Source organism: Dromiciops gliroides, chromosome 4, assembly GCF_019393635.1.
Source record: "Dromiciops gliroides isolate mDroGli1 chromosome 4, mDroGli1.pri, whole genome shotgun sequence".
Taxonomy (NCBI): domain Eukaryota; kingdom Metazoa; phylum Chordata; class Mammalia; order Microbiotheria; family Microbiotheriidae; genus Dromiciops; species Dromiciops gliroides.
Genome location: NC_057864.1, coordinates 309,662,606 through 309,681,772, shown reverse-complemented (window position 1 = coordinate 309,681,772; position 19,167 = coordinate 309,662,606). Strand labels below are relative to the sequence as shown.

At 39.6% G+C, this 19,167-nt stretch overlaps 1 protein-coding gene across 1 annotated transcript in view; it reads left to right on the top strand.

The window, feature by feature from the left end:
- Positions 1 to 10,675: 10,675 nt before the first annotated feature.
- Positions 10,676 to 19,167, top strand: part of SNX14 (sorting nexin 14) — a 116,925-nt gene continuing 108,433 nt past the window's right edge. Inside the window, 1 exon segment of the mRNA XM_044003041.1 lies at positions 10,676 to 11,326. Within this exon segment, the coding sequence (XP_043858976.1) occupies positions 11,187 to 11,326 (140 nt within the window). The 5' untranslated portion in view covers positions 10,676 to 11,186.

The window sequence follows — 19,167 nt, the reverse complement described above, 5'->3', positions numbered from 1 at the left end:
TAGTATTTGCCTTTAAAGGAAAACCAAGCCAATGGATGCCTTTGTACCTGATAGAAGAAATGTCATTTTTTTTAACCCAGATTTAAAAAATGTGAATATTTGAAACATACCCAGTTCAAAATAGAGAATTGTATTTTCTGTGGGCATTTAAAAAAATACCAGATTTTAGAGCCTAATTTTTCTGTGCAGGAAACTTTTCAATCTATCTTCAAAAAATTTTAATATAAAAATTGAACCAATACATTTAAAAGTTTCAGCATTACCGTATTATTGTAATGTTATATTTTCTGAAATGTGCTTCTAGCCTTATGAGGCAAACTAGCATCATGGATAATGAGCTAATCTTAGAATTAGGAAGACTTACCTATCAGCCTCATCCTGGGCAAGTCACTTAAAAATCTCAGTGAAATTCATTTAATATCATGTATTGTATGTGTGTATTTTTTTTTTTTTTTAGTGAGGTAATTGGGGTTAAGTGACTTGCCCAGGGTCACACAGCTAGTAAGTGTGTGTTAAGTGTCTGAGGCCGGATTTGAACTCAGGTACTCCTGACTCCAGGGCTGGTGCTCTATCCACTTCGCCACCTAGCTGCCCCAATATCATGTATTGTAAAGCAGTTGCTGAGTTGGTAGAGTTCTCCACACCAAAGAAACAACAATTCAGGGTCCCCAAAAAAGCTAATCCCTACATGTAGCCTCAGAATAGAAAAATGATGGCTATAACAATCATGACTTAAAAACAGTGAAAATTGTGTACCATTTAACATCTTGGTGTTTAGGCAGATATCTTTAAATCTACATTTGACAGTAAAGAGGTATCAGGACCCAGTGAAAGACTTAATTAGCTCTTAAATAGGAATTGGTCAAGAGACATTACTGCCCTTTCATATAACATCCTCAGTCCCACTTAATAAAGCTCTTCTCTTATTCAACTTAATTTGAATGTCAGATATTCTGCTATTCAGTCAGTTGTTCCTTCTCTAATAGAAATATGTATAATGTTAAATATGTATAATATTAAAGTAGGAGATGTATACTAAGGTGAGGCTTCTATTTCATCAGTTTCTTTTTTTTTTTTTTTGGCGGGGCAATGGGGGTTAAGTGACTTGCCCAGGGTCACACAGCTAGTGTCAAGTGTCGGAGGCCTGATCCGAACTCAGGTACTCCTGAATTCAGGGCCGGTGCTTTATCCATTGTGCCACCTAGCTGCCCCCTATTTCATCAGTTTCATCTCAGAAAGCAGAAATAGGCATAAAGATGAAGTTTGCTGATGACCCTGAGCTAAAATCTTGGTCACCTGTGTGATCTTGAGCAAGTTACTTAACATTTCTGAGCCACAGTTCATCTTTAATGAGTGCATTGGGCTAGGGACACTTGCACTTCTCGGTCTATGAACTTGTGATATCAGATAATGGACATAATAAAAGGAAAAACTATTAAATGCCAAATCAGACCAGGTGGGGGAGTAGTCTTAGGACTGAGTGGCAACAAATTAGGGTCAAGAGCAACTTGCATAAGGACGGACTTGTTTTGGAGTTGGGTGTTAGTATAGGGGCCCAGAGGAAAGATAAATCTAATGGGGAAAGATTCATATCTTAGAAGAGGCCAGTAGATAAACTGTTTGCTTCCAGAATCTGGTTGTATGAAGGATTCCAAAGGATTCCAAAAGGAACCCTTCATCCTCAGAAGTGCTCCATAATTACCGGCAAGTGGTTGTCTGGTGGAAGAATTCGTGGAGTAATCCCTTCTGTAATTGTTAGGATGTTTTTCCTGAGAACAAACCTAAATTGGTCCAATGCTCTTGGTTCTGCAAAACAACGCGAGTTTAATCCTTTTTCCATGTATGATTCCTTCAGATGCTTGAAGACTATTGTCATCTCTTCTAAGTCTTTTCTTCTCTATGCTTCAGAACTTAATATGATCCTCATTTGATATGTACTCAAGGTATTTTATCATCCTGGTTCCCTTTTTCTAGATAGTCCAGTGTATCAATGCCCTTTTTTCTTGGAAAGCAATCTGGGTTAAGTTGACTTGCCCAGGGTCACAAAACTAGTGTCTGAAGCCAAATCTGAATTTAGGTCCTCCTGACTCTTGGCAGGTGCTCTATCCATTGTGACATCCAGCTGCCCCTCAATGCCTTTCTTAAACTGTGGTTCCTGGCACTTAATGCAAGAACTATCACCTCTGTTCCTGGAAGCTATGCCTTTCTTAACATCCCAGAGTGCCATTGACTTTTTTAGTTGCCTCATCACATTAAAAGTCATTAATTTTGCAATCCTCCCCCACCCCCAGCATTTTTCCCTCCCGGAAGAACTGCTCACCATGCTTTCTGCACCTGATGTTGATTATCTGTAGCCAAGTATAAGACTTAGTAGATTAGGTTCACCTCCCCAGGGTGCATTCCAATGTTCCCAAAAACATGCCTCCCTACAAAAATTCCACTCTTTGATTCCTTGTTTGATTTTTAAAAAATAATGATATAAGCCTTATTAAAATACTATTTTGGTGGGAATGAGTTAAGAACAAGTGTAAATGGTCATATTGTCCCTTCTTTGGTGGAATGTGGTGATGATATATGTGAAGAAAAGACATTTTGAGTATTAGAAGTAGGGGTAGGGATTTCTATCTAAAGAGAAATCTGAAGAAAAAGACTAGAAACCATAACGGCTCCACAGTTGTATTGTGTTATATGGTTTATGAGAGTGTAAAGAAATTCTCTGTGTATGTGTATATAGATGTACTTTGGGACCTTGAGCAGGTGCTGGACTAAAAGCTAAGGTCCCTTACTACTTACTACCTCAAGGTGGGAGCTGCTTCCAGGACATTGTTAGTTTTTAGGAAACCTAATTAATGATTTCTAAGTTATTTAGCAATTAAAAACATTCTTCATTATTACAGTTCACTTTTACATTTGTTTGTATATAGGTGTATACATACGAGCGTGCGCGTGCGTGCGCGTGTGTGTGTGTGAGAACTAGTTGCAAGCTTAGTGACTGAGACAACCTAGATATATTCGTATGGCTAGGCCATAGTTTAAATATTTAAAATGTTAAGATTTTTGGGGCAGCTAGGTGGCACAGTGGATAAGCACTGGCCCTGTATTCAAGAGGACCTGAGTTCAATTCTGGCCTTAAATACTTGACACTTAACTACCTGCATCACCCTGGGCAAATCACTTAACCCTCATTGGCCCAACCCCCCCCCCCAAATGTTAAGAGTTTAGAAATAAGAGCTTTTAAATTCCGAATATGGGGGAAAAGTAGATGGCATACTCAATTCAAGGTGAAAATGAGGGGTTTAGCAACATCATAATCTGAAGGTGTAGATGGGGAAGGAAAAAATTTCAGTATGTGATCCACTTTAAGGAGTGTTTCTAGTAATTTATTTTCTTAGATCACAGGTCAATGATAGTGTGTATTTGCTTCCTTTTTCTCTTTATCACTACTGGAGAATATAAAGGAGCATGGAAAGGCCCAATTCGATGGTCATCAAATACTTAAATGAATCTGTGATTTTTTAATGATGTTAAATTCTCCCACCCCCACCACCAGTGCTTTACCCACTTCGACACCTAGCTGCCACCAATCTGTGATCTTTTAAATGTGGGTATTTTCTCCAATGGTATATTCTGAATTCTCTTTGTGTCATCTCATTTTGACCTTTGCTTGAGATCAAATTCCAGCACCTCCATTAAAACCTCTATAAGAGGCCTATTCAGTTTGCTGAAGGTCTTTATTTAGATCTCCTGTCATTGTGTGTATACCAGTAGAGTATGCCAACTGTCCAGCTATTTTCTCTATCTCACTGTCACTGACCCACGCCTCTTTTTTTCTTTTCTCTTTTCTTCTCTTCTCTTCTTTTTTCTTCTTCTTTTATTTTTTGGCCAATTCTGTACAATTTTCCCGGGTTAAAATATCATTCGTGTTCATCACGGTCCTCTCCATTTCTTTTCTTTTCTTTTTTTTTTTTTTTGCAGGGCAGTGAGGGTTAAGTGACTTGTTCAGAGTCACACAGCTAGTGTCAAGTGTCTGAGGCTGGATTTGAATCCAGGTACTCCTGAATCCAGGGCCAGTGCTTTATCCACTGCGCCACCTAGCTACCCCCTCCATTTCTTTTTGGAACTTGAATTCTAAGGGGAAAACTGTAGTATTAATAATTAACCAATATAAAGCATTACCAAAAATATTGATGATAATAAGTTTGTAAGCGATGGAATGAAACCATTAAATATATTCTGCAGCTTTCCAAAGGTAGTCAGTCCCAGTTCTTTCAACTCATGGTCCAAATTTACTGCTTTCAGAATATAAGATAACCAAATAAACAGCTCTATAGGTTGCCCATCCAATTACAGATCATGCTTTATCAACTCTTAGCTTTTTTAATGTGGACAGTTAAATAAAACTCTTTATCCTGGATATTATTTAGGAACTTCTTAGGTTTTAATCAGCCAGCAAAATGTCTTCCATTTGTAATCTATGTCTTTATTGCTCTGTATTGTGCCTACCTTTTTATTAATAACCAGAGGGCCATCAAGGTTTTTTCTTTGAGTCATTGTGAGTCCAATGACAATTATCTTGGTGGAGAAGCCTTTAAGGTTTTGTGTTCTATCAAACTAAACATTCATAATTTTTATTTCAAAGTTTCATTTATACTTACTGTTTTTTATATCAGTCATTTCTTGATGTCTCTATCTCCTTCCAGAGCCTGCCTTTGTAACAATGAAACAAGCAAGGCAGCTTAGTCATGGCTAACTGTGAGTGTATCAGATAGTGTATGCAAAGTTTGACATTAACTTTGCAGTCCTGTTGAAATGATGAAGACAGATGTGTACCTATAGTGTTTGTTGCATTTAACCTAAAATTGGCTAGTTTTTACTGGTGTTTCCATTTATATTATTGTAGTCATGTGTTTATCATTTCTGGAGTCTGCATTAGTTTGTATATGCTCTGAATTCAATCATGTTCCATTCCTTCATACAGCATAATTTATTTAGCCATTCTACATTCATTGGGTATCTCCTTTGTTTTTTGTTTCTGGTTCCACAAAGTGAGCTAATAATAGTTGTGTGTATGTTTATACATACACACATCTTCTGTGTAGACCTCTGTGCATACTTAGTCTAGTCCAATTCCTTTTATTTTCTTTAGTGTCATTTCTGCTTCCTGAAGTAGTATATCAGAGACTATGCTGTTAAGTCTATATCTGTTGATTCAACTCTTACTGATGAGAAAAGTTTGTTTTGGACAACTTTAAAGCCGATGTCTTTTTTTAAAAAATTAAACTACTTACTATCTTCTACTCAGTTACTTCCTTAAAATGTTCTTACAGTGTTGTTTTGTAGCTCTCATCAAGCTTTCTATAAACTTACTTTTCCTTCTAGTGCTCTCAATGTTTTATGAGGAAACACTATCCATTATATTGTACCATTCTTACAGATAAATGTATACTCACACATACTAAATGTATATAAAAGGTTACATGTATTTGTACATACATGTAAGTGTACATGTGTGTATGTATAGGTACACATGTGAATATGTAAAAGACCTTTTTGTCTTTGACCTCCTTGGCATATCAAGTGCTTTTTTTGTAGTCCAAAATATTAGGCATAGTGGAATTTTGTATTCTCTCCATTTTCTTGTCAAAAGACAATTAGGTGGGGGCAGCTAGGTGGTGAAGTGGATAGAGCACCAGCCCTGGAGTCAGGAGTACCTGAGTTCAAATCCAGCCTCAGACACTTGAGAGTTACTAGCTGTGTGACCCTGGGCAAGTCACTTAACCTTCATTGCCCTCCAGAAAAAGAAAAAAAAAAGACAATTAGGTAGCACAGCAGATAGTGTGCTGGACTTGTCAAAAAGACGAGTTCAAATCTTACTTTAGACACTAACTTGCTGTGACACTGGACAAGTCATTTAACCTCTGCCTCAATGTCCTCTTCTGTAAAATATAAATAATAGCACCTACCTCTCAGGGCTGTTATGAAAATAAAACTAGTTATGTTTGCTAAGCACTTTGTAAACTTTAAAGTGCTATCTAAATGCGAGCTTTCATTATTGTTACTTTTATAATAGATGTAGCTATTATAAAATATCCTTTGTAAAAGGTTGCCTATTTCCTTCTCACTGCTGTTGATTATTTTCATAAAATTTTGTAGATGTAAGAATTAGACATATGGGTCTCATTTACTACAATTTTCTTGGTTGCTGTTTTTTGATTGTATTATAGACCTTGGTATTTTTTCTCCCAAGAGGTTGAAATCTTCCATCTGACTTCTTGAGAATCAGTCCAATTTATATCTTATGTATAGACCTTTGTTGTGTAAACTTGGTTTGGTCTAGCAGCTTTTCTCATCTTTTTTTTTTTTTCCTTTAGTGACATTTTTGCTTCTTTAAACGGTATATCAGAAACCGTGGAGCTGGGTCCAGATGTGGTGGTTCTTATAGGAAAAAATTTGTTTTGGCATCTTTAAAACCAATTTCTGCTTTTCACGAATCTACTTATTGCCTTCTTTCCAGTTTCTTCCCTAAAATGCCTCTAGAATGATGTTTCTTTTGAAGCTCTCATCAAGCTTTCTATAAACTTAGTTTTCTATCTATTGCTTCTCAGTGTTTTATGAGAAAGCATCCATAATTTTGTACCATCTTTTTTTTGGTAAGATTTTACATATACTTAGTATTGTCTGTATGCTTGGGAAGATCAAATGTTTGTTGCCTTAGTTTGTTTCAAGGCTCTTTTGGTCTCAGCTATAGCGATTGATTTATACTAGTGAAATTTCTAATGATGTCTTTGTTGATGTCTGTTCTATATTTATTTGCCATTTTGGGGCAACGACTTGTTAGGTCAGGTTAGAATTGCTTTATTAGTATTTTGGGATACTTGAGTGTATATAAACAGTTTATTCCGAAATTACTCAGAGACAGATACACTAGTATGTTGTGGGTGGAACTGTGAATTGGGATAAACATTCTGGAAAATAATTTTGAATTAGGCAGTAACTCAAATGTATGTACCCTTTAACCAGAGATTACATTGTTAGGGGTTTACCCTAAGGTGGTGACTAACAAAAAGGCTCCATCTATATACATCAAAATGTACTTTTTGAACTAGCAAACAACTGGAAACAAAGGAGATACATGTTTGCTGGGGAATGATCAAACAAATTGTGGTACATGAATATAATACAATGTTTTCCTGTTAAGAAATGAAGAGCATGATGAATACAGAGAAATATGGCAAGACCTACATGAACTGACTAAAAAAGTGAAATGAGCAAAGCCAGGAAAACTATATATACAGTGAACTATGATAGTGTTAATAATAGAAAGAACAGTACTCAACAAAACATCAAAACTGAAATGTTTTGAAATTACAATGACAAGTTTAGCTTCCAAAAACAGATAAGAAAAGACACTTCCCCTCCAGCTCCTTTGTAGAAATAGGGTTCCAGAGCTGTGCAACATTGTCTACCAATATCATCAGATTTTTTTGTTTACTGGTTTTATAGAATTTTTTTTTCTTGTCTTGTTCTTTTTCTTAAAAAATAAAATTCTTTGTTATAAGGGATGGCCCCCTGGGAGGAGGGAGGAGGGATGCAAGGGGAAATGTAGGCTATGTAAAAACAAAAATTATCAATAAAAATAATTTTATAAAAAATTATTCCAACATTAGTAATCAGCCATTTCCTGTCTCTGTACATATATACACATACACAAAAATTTCTTTTTGTGATTTTTTTTTTTGGTTCACTGTCTCCTGATTCTCTTTAAATATTCATAATATATAGTTACATGAGTTATAAAGCTGATAGATTTTTTTGTATACTTTTTGGAGGGGGGCGGGACAAAGGATTAAGTGACTTGCCCAGGGCCACACAGCTAGTAAATGTCAAGTGTCTGAGGCCACATTTGAACTCAGGTCCTCCTGAACCCAGGGCCAGTGCTTTATCCACTGCGCCACCTAGCTGCCCCTTATATACTTTTTTAAATCTCTTGTTACTTTGGAAACAATTTTTCTTTTCAATGTAATTTTCTAAGCCCATCTTTGCATTGAAGTCACCTACTAGTAAAGTATATACTGATGTAATTTGGAAGATCTTGTGCAATTTGGGGGCAAATTTTTCTACTTAATAAGCTATAATTATCTTTGTGGTCATTATTTTGGAAATGCTTGTGAAGTGTACAAGCTAGGTAACCCATAAAATATTTCTAACTGCTTTTGAAAACTCAGTAAAACCAACTGTAGCAACTCTTGCCTCTGCAAGGAGAACCTATGAGCCATCCTATTTAATTCTAATTTCCTTTTGCTTTCTGGTTTTCATTTACAGTCATTGTTAAGATTGATATGATTCAATTTGTCCAACAGCATATCCACTGATTCTAGGGTCTCTCAAACTGTTTACCAACAGCTAAATATTTATAGATGGTTAAAAAACTCATTTTTAGCTCCCTCTGTCCCCTTTTCCACCATTCTGCCATAATCACTGCATGAATGTAAGGAGTCGCAAAACCATCATACACTTTATTTCATGGGTTGTTGCTGTTGTCACTTTGACACCAAGTGGCCTGTTTCCTGGAGATGAGCTTCTCCCTGTTTTGGCTTGGATGTTTCTCAAAAAGACTTAATTTATGTTGCCCTCCTTTCCAGCATTACAGAATTTGCCAGAACTTGTACTTGTTAACAGCTTTATAGAACCATAGATAGCTCTCTGCCATAATGAAAAGGAATGAGATTTTGTGGCATCATTAAGTATACTGTATAAAATAAGAGATGAGGAAAGAGCAAAGCATTGTAATGCATACCCTTTAAAAAAAAGGCAAAATAACTGCAGATGTTTGCTTCATCTTTCCATCAAACTATGCAACATTTTTATAGTAATCCTGCATGTCAGTATGGACAGTGATGTAAAATGTTTCCAGAGCCTATGTAGACTTGATAAATGCTTTTTGAATAAATGAAAATGCATTTTTAATATATCACTAGTATATGGGATAAACAACTCCCCCCAAAAGGCTTCATATTAAATTTCATTACAGTCATTTAAAGGACTTTATCCAAAGGGGAACTTTAAGTAATAGCTAAATAAATCCTTGATTAATAGGGGGAATGACAATGAAAACACAGTAGGTAATGTTAAGGAAGTGTTAGTATATAGTGGGAAAATTTTAGTGGATATAAAATGAAAACATCTATTTAACTTCAGAAACTGTTCCTAGTCTAGTAAAATAGAGATAATATATTACCTACCTTATAGTATAATGCAGGGATTAAATTAGTTAACAAAATATAAATGCTTTAAAAAAAGTAACAACTAATGTAGGGGCTATTCATCCAAATGAGTAATAAGCTCCTAAATTTTTAAGAGTATGCCACATTATATTAAAAGCATACTCCTAATTCTTTCCCTTATTGGAGCTCTATGGAATTATCTGCAGCACTTATCAGTAAATGGTAGCAATTCATCCTTTTGAGGGTAGATTTGATTTTTTTTTAAAAGCTAAAGTCATAAAGACCTAGTCAATATGCTGGACCCTATAGGACCATTATGCTCTTGAAAGGTCTTTTCTTTTTTGGTGTATGTAAATATAGGAGCCACAGAAAAATTGTGTAATTGCTCTGGTTAACTACAAATGAGAATTACAAAAATGTGTTGGGCTATTGATCATAATTGGATTATGAGAGCTTTTATTTCCCAAGGTGAGTGCTTTGTTGGAAAGAATAAAATATGTTAATACGTTAAGTGGATATATACTACTTTTCCTTTAGTATTTTAAGTGGTGACCAAAACTTTACGGCCTTCAACCGAGCCCAAAGTGATAAACCAAAATAACCAATACTCTACTTTAGCAAATTAAAGGGATCTTCATGCTTAGGGTGGGTTCTTTGGTAATTTTGCTTTGGAACCCTTGCTTAAAACTTCCATATTTGGGTTGTTATCTTTTTGACGTGGGTATTCCTTCCTTAGGAGACGGCAAACTGTCCATGTCTTATCCTGTGTGCTCGACCTTCTATAGATCCTTCAGATGAAACACCCAACGGGGTGGAGTTTTATAATATAAACAATCTGTGGTAGCAGTGCAGCGCCTCGATGGGACACCACCAGGTGACTTCTTAAATTTTATACCCTATGAAGGTTAATGTCAAAAATTACTTTTGCGTGGATCGAAATTTTGACACTTTGTAGTAAATCGTTGTGACAAAATGAACCGTTTATCAAACGTTATCCAGATTTACTTTTTTCACTTCTCTGGGACAGGGTCAAAACCTTGAGTTCCGGGCCCCGTTTCTACCCCTCCGGTCGTTCCTGGCACAACCTGGAGGCGGTTTGTGGAACTAGGTCGGGGGACTCCCCCTCCCTCACAACGGGTTGCTCCACCCTAAAAGCCTCTTCGGGAAGTCTATAGTGGGCCTCCCACTTCTAGTAGGCACAGACCCACTTTTAGTTCTTAGTTCCGCCACTTCCAGGTTCCCGACTTATCTCCTGAGCTAGCTCCTGGGTCCCGTTCCCCCCCCCCCCCCCCCCCCCCCCCCCCCCCCCCCCCCCACACACACACACGCGCTTTGGGACGGGGAAGGAAGTATGGAAGTATGTTGTGGGTGTCGAGTCGCCTGCTGCCTCTTGGGCAACTACAGGTCCCGGCAGGCACTGCGGCTGGTCGCCCTCCGGCCACTCCTTTCCCTTAAGGCCTCGGCCTTAGTTTCTCCCTAAGGGACAGGCTGGTCCATTCCTCCGCATTTGGGCTTCTTTCCGTTTTCCTGAAGGAATTAACATTAGGTGGAATTAGTCCTTCCGCTGGAGAACTGCGTCAGATGAAAAAGAGAAGACAGCAGCCATCTTAGAGTTGGGGCAAATGTGTTCATGGACTCGGGGGAAAGAGGGTCCCCGGGCTAGGGAATTAGGTGAGACAAGACCCTCAGGAGTTGAAGTTCAGTGACTACAGCTGACTACGTTTTTCTGTGTGGCGGAGCCCCGGAAAAAGTGCTCTCGTAGAGGCTGCTGCGCATGCGTCCCGGGAGTTCCTTCTCTTCCCGCCCCCCCCCCCCCAGGCTCACGCGGGGCGGGACCGCGGGTGGAAGCTGTGGTGGCGTCAGCGCGTCTGTAGGTCCTGCGGAGCCGGGAGCTTGAAGGGTGGAGTAAGAGGGTCGATGGGGGCCGCGTCCCCGTAGACCAGCTGTGCCGTTCCAGCCGATATGGTTTCGTGGGTGCGGGCGGCGGGGGAGAAGCTGAAGCAGCGACTACGACTAGATTTGGGGCGGGAGATATGCCGCCAGTACCCGCTCTTTTGCTTCCTGCTGCTGTGCCTCTGCGTGGCGTCCCTGCTCCTCAACAGGTAACTGTGCCCCTTCCCTGTCCTTTGCCCCTCCGCGCCCCCCCCCCTCCCCTCTCCAGGCCCCGCTCCTCTTCCTCAGTTTTTGAGTCACCTGCCGGGAGGCTCGGCCTCCGGAGGGCCTTGGCTGTGGAGGCACTTTCTGGGCTGCGAGGTCGATGCTGGCGACCCTTCGGAGCGTCTCAGAGCTTTCCGGCCCCCATGGGGGCCGCTCCTTTCTTTTAACCAGCATCATCGGCGCCCGAATCCGAGGTCCCGCTCTTATCGTCTTAGCTTAGACATCCAAGACCCTTCTCTTTGCATCTGTATCCCCAGGCCATCCGCCTCCGCCCTCTAAAAGAACCGAATTTGTGACCACGGAGCGAAATGAATCCTCCCAGCAGGATAAGTTGATCGAGAAAGTAAAATCCTGCTGGTAGTGACAGTTCCTCTCACCCTAAGGGGAAGAAATTCTACGCTCGTGTCTTGTGTGTGGTTTCTGGGGAAGGAGCCCTGTATGACCTTAGCCCTTCTGGCGCCAGTTTGCTCTGAAAAATAAACTTTAGGTTCATCTTTAAAATTGTTTCTTATTTTACAGGCTTGTTATTTTTATCATCTGTCTAGACATTAAACAGTTGAAAGTTAAATAGCTTTTAGGGTGCAAGAGCACTTTGCTCCCAGCAGCCCAGAGAAATGGGTACTATAGATAATATATGGGAAAGATGAAGCCCAGAGAGGCTAAATGATTTGACCATGGTTACATAGCTGGTATATGTTAGAAATGAGATTTGAACCCAAGTCTTCCTAATTTCTGTCTAGAATACCCAGGATGTTGCTTAATAAGTCTGACTAGCCATTTCTCAGTCAATTTTGCTGGATTGTCATGGTCCATATCCTTCCTGGGTTTAAGGTGCTCTCTGTTTCTTGACCAACTTCCTGTTATATTTCTAACCAAATGTCCCATAGACATCACAAACTTGAAATAGCAAAACAAAACAAAAATCCCTCATCTTGAACTTCTAACCATGACTTGCTGATTAGTCTATAAATCTGTTCTCTCTGAGTTGTCATAACTTCTCTGTTGTTTCTTCTTTTTTTGGTGAGGCAGTTGGGGTTAAGTGACTTGCCCAGGGTCACACAGCCAGTAAGTGTTAAGTGTCTGAGGCCGGATTTGAACTCAGGTACCCCTGACTCCAGGGCGCCACCTAACTGCCCCTTCTCTATTTCTTCTAACCAAGGTCTCACTATTCTTCTGGGCAACAAAATTCATAGTCCGGGGTCATTACAGAATCTTGTTGTCTACTACATCTCTGGAATCTATCCTCTTAGCACTAAAAGCAGCTATCATCCTATTTGGGGCTCAAATCACTTCTCATCTGGACTACTGCAGTTGCTTTCCTGATTAGTCTGTGTAATTCCCCTTTCCTTCTTCTCCAATCCATCCTCCACATAACTGTCAAATTGATGTTCTTAGAAAACAGATCTGATTTTGTCACTTAACCTTTTCAAAAAGCCTCAGTGACTTCCTATTGTCTCATAGTATCAAATATAAACTTCTCAGTTTGGCTTTTAAAAGCCTTTCATAATTTGGCTTTAGCTTGTTTTTCCAGACTGATTTGGTTTTGTGCTTTCTAACACATTATATGGGACTAATTAATGTCCTTATTCATCCCCTTCTCCCCTCCCCATTGCCACCTTCGTGGTGCTAGGAGATACAAAGAACAAAACAATCCTAGCCTGCAAGGAGCCTGGGTTTGACTGTGGTAGATGAGTGTGTGTATATGTATATGCATATGATATACATATGTGGATGTCGTAAATATAAAGTGAAGAAATCCAAATTATTTTGTGCAGGTGAGACGGGGTGAGGCAGCTATGTGCCAGTCACTGTGCTAAGTGCTGGGGATACAAAGAAAGGCAAAATATAGTCTCTGTTGTCAAGGAGCTTACAGTCTAATGGAGGAGATACCATGCAAAAAGCTGTGTGTGAAAAAGCTTATGGACAGGGGGCAGCTAGGTGAGTTTAGGAGGACCTGAGTTCAAATCCAGCTTCAGACAGCTGCTTACTAGCTGTGTGATCCTGGGCATGTCACTTAACCCTCATTGCCTCAAAAAAACAAACAACACCCCCCCCCCAAAAAAAAAGCTATAGACTGGATAAATTGGAGATGATCAGTAGAGGGAAGACATGAATATCATTAAAGGAGATCAGGAAAGGCTTTTTATAAAAAGGTGGGATTTTAGCTAGGACTTGAAGGAAAGAGATGAATGAGAGAATTCCTGGTATGGGGGATCAGGAAAGTCTTCATGAAGAAAATGATGCTTGCGCTGAATCGTAAAGGAATAAGGGAATACCATTATGATGATGATGATGATGATGATGATGATGATGATGATGATGATGATGATGATGTTTCTGAGGTAAGAAGGGAGTCCATTCCAGATATGGGAGATAGACTGAGTAGAGACAGTTGATGGGAGTTTTGTGTATAAGGAACACAGAGAAGGCTAGCTTGAGTGGATTGCAGAGTGTGTGGTTGAGAGTAATATGCAATGATTCTGGAAAGCTAGGTAGGGCTCTAAACTAGAGTACAGTACCAGATTTCAGTAGATAACCTTTATGTGTTTAGTAGCAAGGAATAAGAAGACTAGAAAGATTTGGGAGGGAGATAGGGATCGGCAGGGGAGGGGACTGAGTTATGAAGGGCTTTGAATGCCAAACAGTGGCTTTTGTATTTGATCCTGGAGGGGATCAGGAACCCCTGGAGTTTATTGAGTAGGAGAGTGATGTGGAAATCAAGAGATCATTGATAACTTTGGAGAATGCTGTTTTGGTGGAATAAGGTCAGAAGCTGGATTGCAGGTGGTTAAAAGGAAAGAGAAAGTTCAAGGCACCTGTTGTGGATGGCCTTTTTAAGGACTTTATCCCCAAACTTTAGTTTACCCAGAAGACCTATAGTTAGCAGGAACAGAAGGGTCATGTGAGGGTTTTTTGAGGATGGTGGAGACGTGGGCATGTTTGTAGGCAATAGGAAAGGAGCCTCTAGACAGGGAGAGATTGAAGGTCAGTGATGAGAGTAGGGGGTAGCAGAAGGGACAGTGTGTTGGAGGAGACAAGATGAAATGGGATTGCTTGTGCACGTTGGCCTTGATTAAGGAGAAAGGCTACCTCTTCAGGTGACAGAAGAGTGAAGGAGAATATAGTGCTAGAAGGCATCTGAGTGATAGAGTTGAGGAAGAGGAAGTTCATGGTGAGTGGCCTCAATTTTTTTCTCTAAAATATGAGGCAAGATTCTCAGCTGAGAGGGTGGAGGGGAATGATGGGAGGAAGGGAAGGGAATAAGTAAGCATTTATAAAGTGCCTGCCACAAGCCAGGGACTGTGTTTAGTACATTATGAACATTATCTCATTTGATCCCTATAACTGCCCTTTGAAGTAGATGTTGTTACAGTTATTCCTTCCACATTTGGGGGGCTTAGGTTGAAGTAGTCTGTGTAAAATTTTTTAACCCTCCCTTCATACAAGAGAAGAAGTCTGATTTTTTTCCTTTTCTTTTATGGGGTGTTTACACAGTTCCTTGTTGTAAAATTTGGGTTGATATTATAAAATACTGTATGTATATTTTCTGCATCTCTGAGTTTCTAAACTTTTTCATTCTTGGATGGCCTCCTGAGTGTCACCTGCAGCTTCAGCAAAATTCCTCCAAAATTTCCATTCAATTTCTTTTTTTTCCCCCATTTAATTTCTTATGCCAACCCTTGATAAAGGGAAACCTCGAGGGGGAAGTTGACATGTGGAAGGGATAACTATTTTCCCTATTGAGGAAGCTGAGGCAGACAGGTTAAATTACTCACCCAGGGTCACACAGCTAGTGTCTGAGGTCAGGTTTGAACTCAGGTCTTCTTGACTCCAGGCCCAGCCACCTCAGGGCTGCCTGAGGTGAGGGGACCTATGGGAGGTTTGAAGAAGGATGAAAAGGGTTGGCATAGGTGCTGTGGAAATTGGGACAGTGCAGTCAGTTAGGTCTTGCAGTGGATAAAGCACTGGCCCTGCATTCAGGAGGACCTGAGTTCAAATCCAGCCTCAGACACTTGACACTTACTAACTGTGTGACCCTGGGCAAGTCACTTAACCCTCATTGCCCCACAAAAAAAAAAAGAGAGAGAGAGAGAGAATGAAGGAAATTGGGACAGTGAGTTGATAAGGAGGTGTATAAGAACTATCTAGGGCAGTAGAGGTCTACTTGAGGTTGTGTTAACATAGTCAGATAGTTGAATGATTTTTCTCCAGTTTCGTTCTGTGTGTAAGTGTGAAGATAGTGGATGGTGAGAGTCATCTAAGGCTGAGGTTTGACAGGGCACAGTTGGGGACAAGGGGGCCAGGGACTCAAGAAGAGGATGGTATAGAATTGAGCTGGCAACTGATTGGTTATGTGTGGTGAGGAAGAGTGAGAAGACAAGGTTAATGTTGTAGGATAATGCTACAATTATGAAAGTGAGGATATACATAGGGAAGTTTGGAGAAAGGGGGAGAGTTTATTTCTTTGGTTGGTCTTTTTTTTTTTTAGTGGGAAAGATAAGTTCAGTTTTGAGTTTTATAGGTCTCAGGGAAATCCATGTTGAAATGTAAAATAGGTATTTGGTGATTCAGGATTGAGACTTAAAGGAGACATTGGGACTGGATACATGTTTATCTGTGTGTCTCTGAGTTCTTCATTCCAGTCAATTTGGCAGACTTGCACATTTTTCCCATACTTGACATTCTTTTCTGTCTCCTGCCCCTACACAGACCATCCCTCATGGCTAGAATTATCTCTTTGCCTCTTGAAATCTGGCTCTCTTCAAAGCCTAAGTCAGGTGCTATTTCTTAAAATAGGCCTTTTTTGATTTTCTTCTTTGTTAGTGCTCTTTCCCCCTTCTGAAATTATTTTGTATTTACTTTTTTTTTTTAAGTGAGGCAATTGGGGTTAAGTGACTTGCCCAGGGTCACACAGCTAGTTAAGTATTAAGTGTCTTGAGGCCGGATTTGAACTCAGGTACTCCTGACTCCAGGGCTGGTGCTCTATCCACTGCGCCATCTAGCTGCCCCTGTATTTACTTTGAATAAACTTTGTTGTATTTCTTCTCTTCCTCCTACCTGACCCCAGTAGAATGTAAGCTAAGCTTCTCGAGGACAAGAATTGTTTCAATTTTGCATACCCAGCACTAGCACAGTCCCTGACAAATGGTAGGTGCTCAGTAAATGCTCATCGAATTTCTTTTCTTTTTTTTTTTAGTGAGGCAATTGGGGTTAAGTGACTTGCCCAGGGTCACACAGCTAGTAAGTGTCAAGTGTCTGAGGCCGGATTTAAACTCAGGTACTCCTGAATCCAGGGCCGGTGCTTTATCCACTGCGCCACCTAGCCACCCCAGTAAATGCTCATTGAATGAACAACTAGGCTGTCTCAAATCTAGAATGGAAAACTTTTTGGAGGTTTTTTTTGGAGAGAAGTTGGAATATTGGGTTACATACAGAAATATGAATGTTTATGGATATTGGAGGGGGATATGGGTAAACTGGAACACTAATCCACTATTGGTGGTGTAGTGAACTGATCCAACCATTCTGGAGAGCAGTTTCCCAAAGGGCAATAGAATTGTGATCCAGCAATACCACTGATAGGTTTATATCCCAAAGACATCCCCAAAATGAGAAAAAGTCTTATCTGTACAAAAATATTTACAGCAGCGCTTTTTGTGGTGGCTAAGAATTAGAAATCAAGGGAATGCCCATCAAGTGGGGAATGGCAAAACAAGCTGTGGTATATGATTGTGACGGAATATTATTGTGCTATAAAAAACGACAAGCAGTATGATTTCAGAAAGACCTGGAAAGACTTATATGAACTGACGTACAGTGAAGTGAGCAGAACCAGGAGAACGTTGTGCAGTGACAGCAATATTGTTTGATGAAGACCTGTGAATGACTTAAGTATTCTCAGCAGTACAATGATCCAAGACAATCTTACAGGACTAATGACAAAGCATACTATCCACCTCCAAAGAAAAAATGGATATTGATTGAACACAGACTGAAGCATGCTATTTTTTGCTTTCTTTCATTTTTTATCCAAGTTTTCTTGTACAAAATAAGATGGTGATGTTTTGCATAATTGCACATGTATAACCCATATCTGATTGCTTACCACCTCAGTGAGGGGAGGGAGGGAGGGAAGGAGGGATAAAATTTGGAACTCAAAACTTTAAATCAAAATGTTTATTATTTAAAAAATAAAATGCAAAGATTGAAAAAAAAGATGTGAATATTTAGAAAAGTCATATAAGATAATCATATGACTGTACTTCTGGTTCATTTGGAGCCAGTAGTAGATTATAGAATTCTGTACATCCTGAGCTTCTGAGTTCCCTGAAAGAAAATTTTCCTCTCTCTCTCCAAAGTAAGCCAGTCACAGATTGCATTTCTTTACAGTTCACTGGATCTAGGTCCTTAATTCTGAAACAAAATGGGCAAGCTCTTGTTGGAGTTCTTAGTTATGAGGTGATTGTTGACATTTTCTCAGAGGGGAAGAGATCTAACTGTGATTGTGCAGTTGTAAGTGGTATTTTTCTCTGCCCATCTTTTACTTGTTTGAAATTTTGGCATTTTTCTTCTTTTTAATCCTTTAAAGGCACAATCAACACTCTCTAGCCCCCTCCCTCCCCCCTTAAGAGCAGGGGAAGGTATAGCCTACAAAGGACATAGAGAGGCAGCCTGGCAAGGTGAACAGGGCACTGGACTTGGAATCAGAAAAACCTGCATTTGAATTTTGATTCAGGCATTTACTAATTGTGTGATACTGGGCAAGTCACTTAACTTTTCTGAGCCTCAGTTTCCTTATCTGTAAAGTGAGGGATAGTAGTATGTGAGGATGAATGAGATAACATATATAAAGATACTATCTGTTAGCTATAATTATACTACTTCTAATTTTGTTTTATTTTTTATTTATTTGTTTTTGTGGGGCAGTGAGGGTTAAGTGACTTACCCAGGGTCACACAGCTAGTAAGTATCAAGTGTCTGAGACTGGATTTGAAGTTGGATTATTTTCCCTACATCTTTTGTGAAATTAATTCCTCTGAAGCTGAGGGATACAAGTGCTTGAACAAAATTGGTATTTAGAGGTGAAAATGGAGAATGAAAGAATTTGAGAGGTAAGCCCTGGAAGTTTCACTGTATATTACTAATTTGTTAATTCTGTTATCTGCAGAGACATCTGGAGGCCTAGCTTGGAATTAAAAAAAAAAACCAAACCAACAACACCACTGTATATTTATGTGACTATTAAGCTCTGTCCAGATCCTTCCACTTAACTCCTTTGAGAAAAGAGGGATCAGGGAAAGAACTCTAAGAATATAGATATAGAAGTTATACTTTGCTCTTAAGAATGAACTTTAATTGCTGTTTTGGGGAAAAGGATGTGGAGGTTGTGATGGGACTTGATTAGTATAGTAAACTTTTTTTTTTTGTGGGACAATGGGGGTTAAGTGACTTGTCCAGGGTCACACAGCTAGTAAGTGTCAAGTGTCTGAAGCCGGATTTGAACTCAGGTACTCCTGAATCCAGGGCCAGTGCTTTATCCACTGCGCCACCTAAGCCACTCCCTATAGTAAACTTTTAAATTTGGAAAGGACAGGTCATTTGGGCTAGCCCCATCTGAGTTCCTTCAATTTCCTTGGAAAGGGATTTTTCAGCCTTAGCTTATATACCTCAATTAACTGGGAACTAACTCAATAGTTAATGATTCATCCCATTCCATTTAGACATCTCTCATATGTTGAGAATAGGTTTAGTAAATATTTAACCTTTTGTGGCCTCCAGAGAGGTA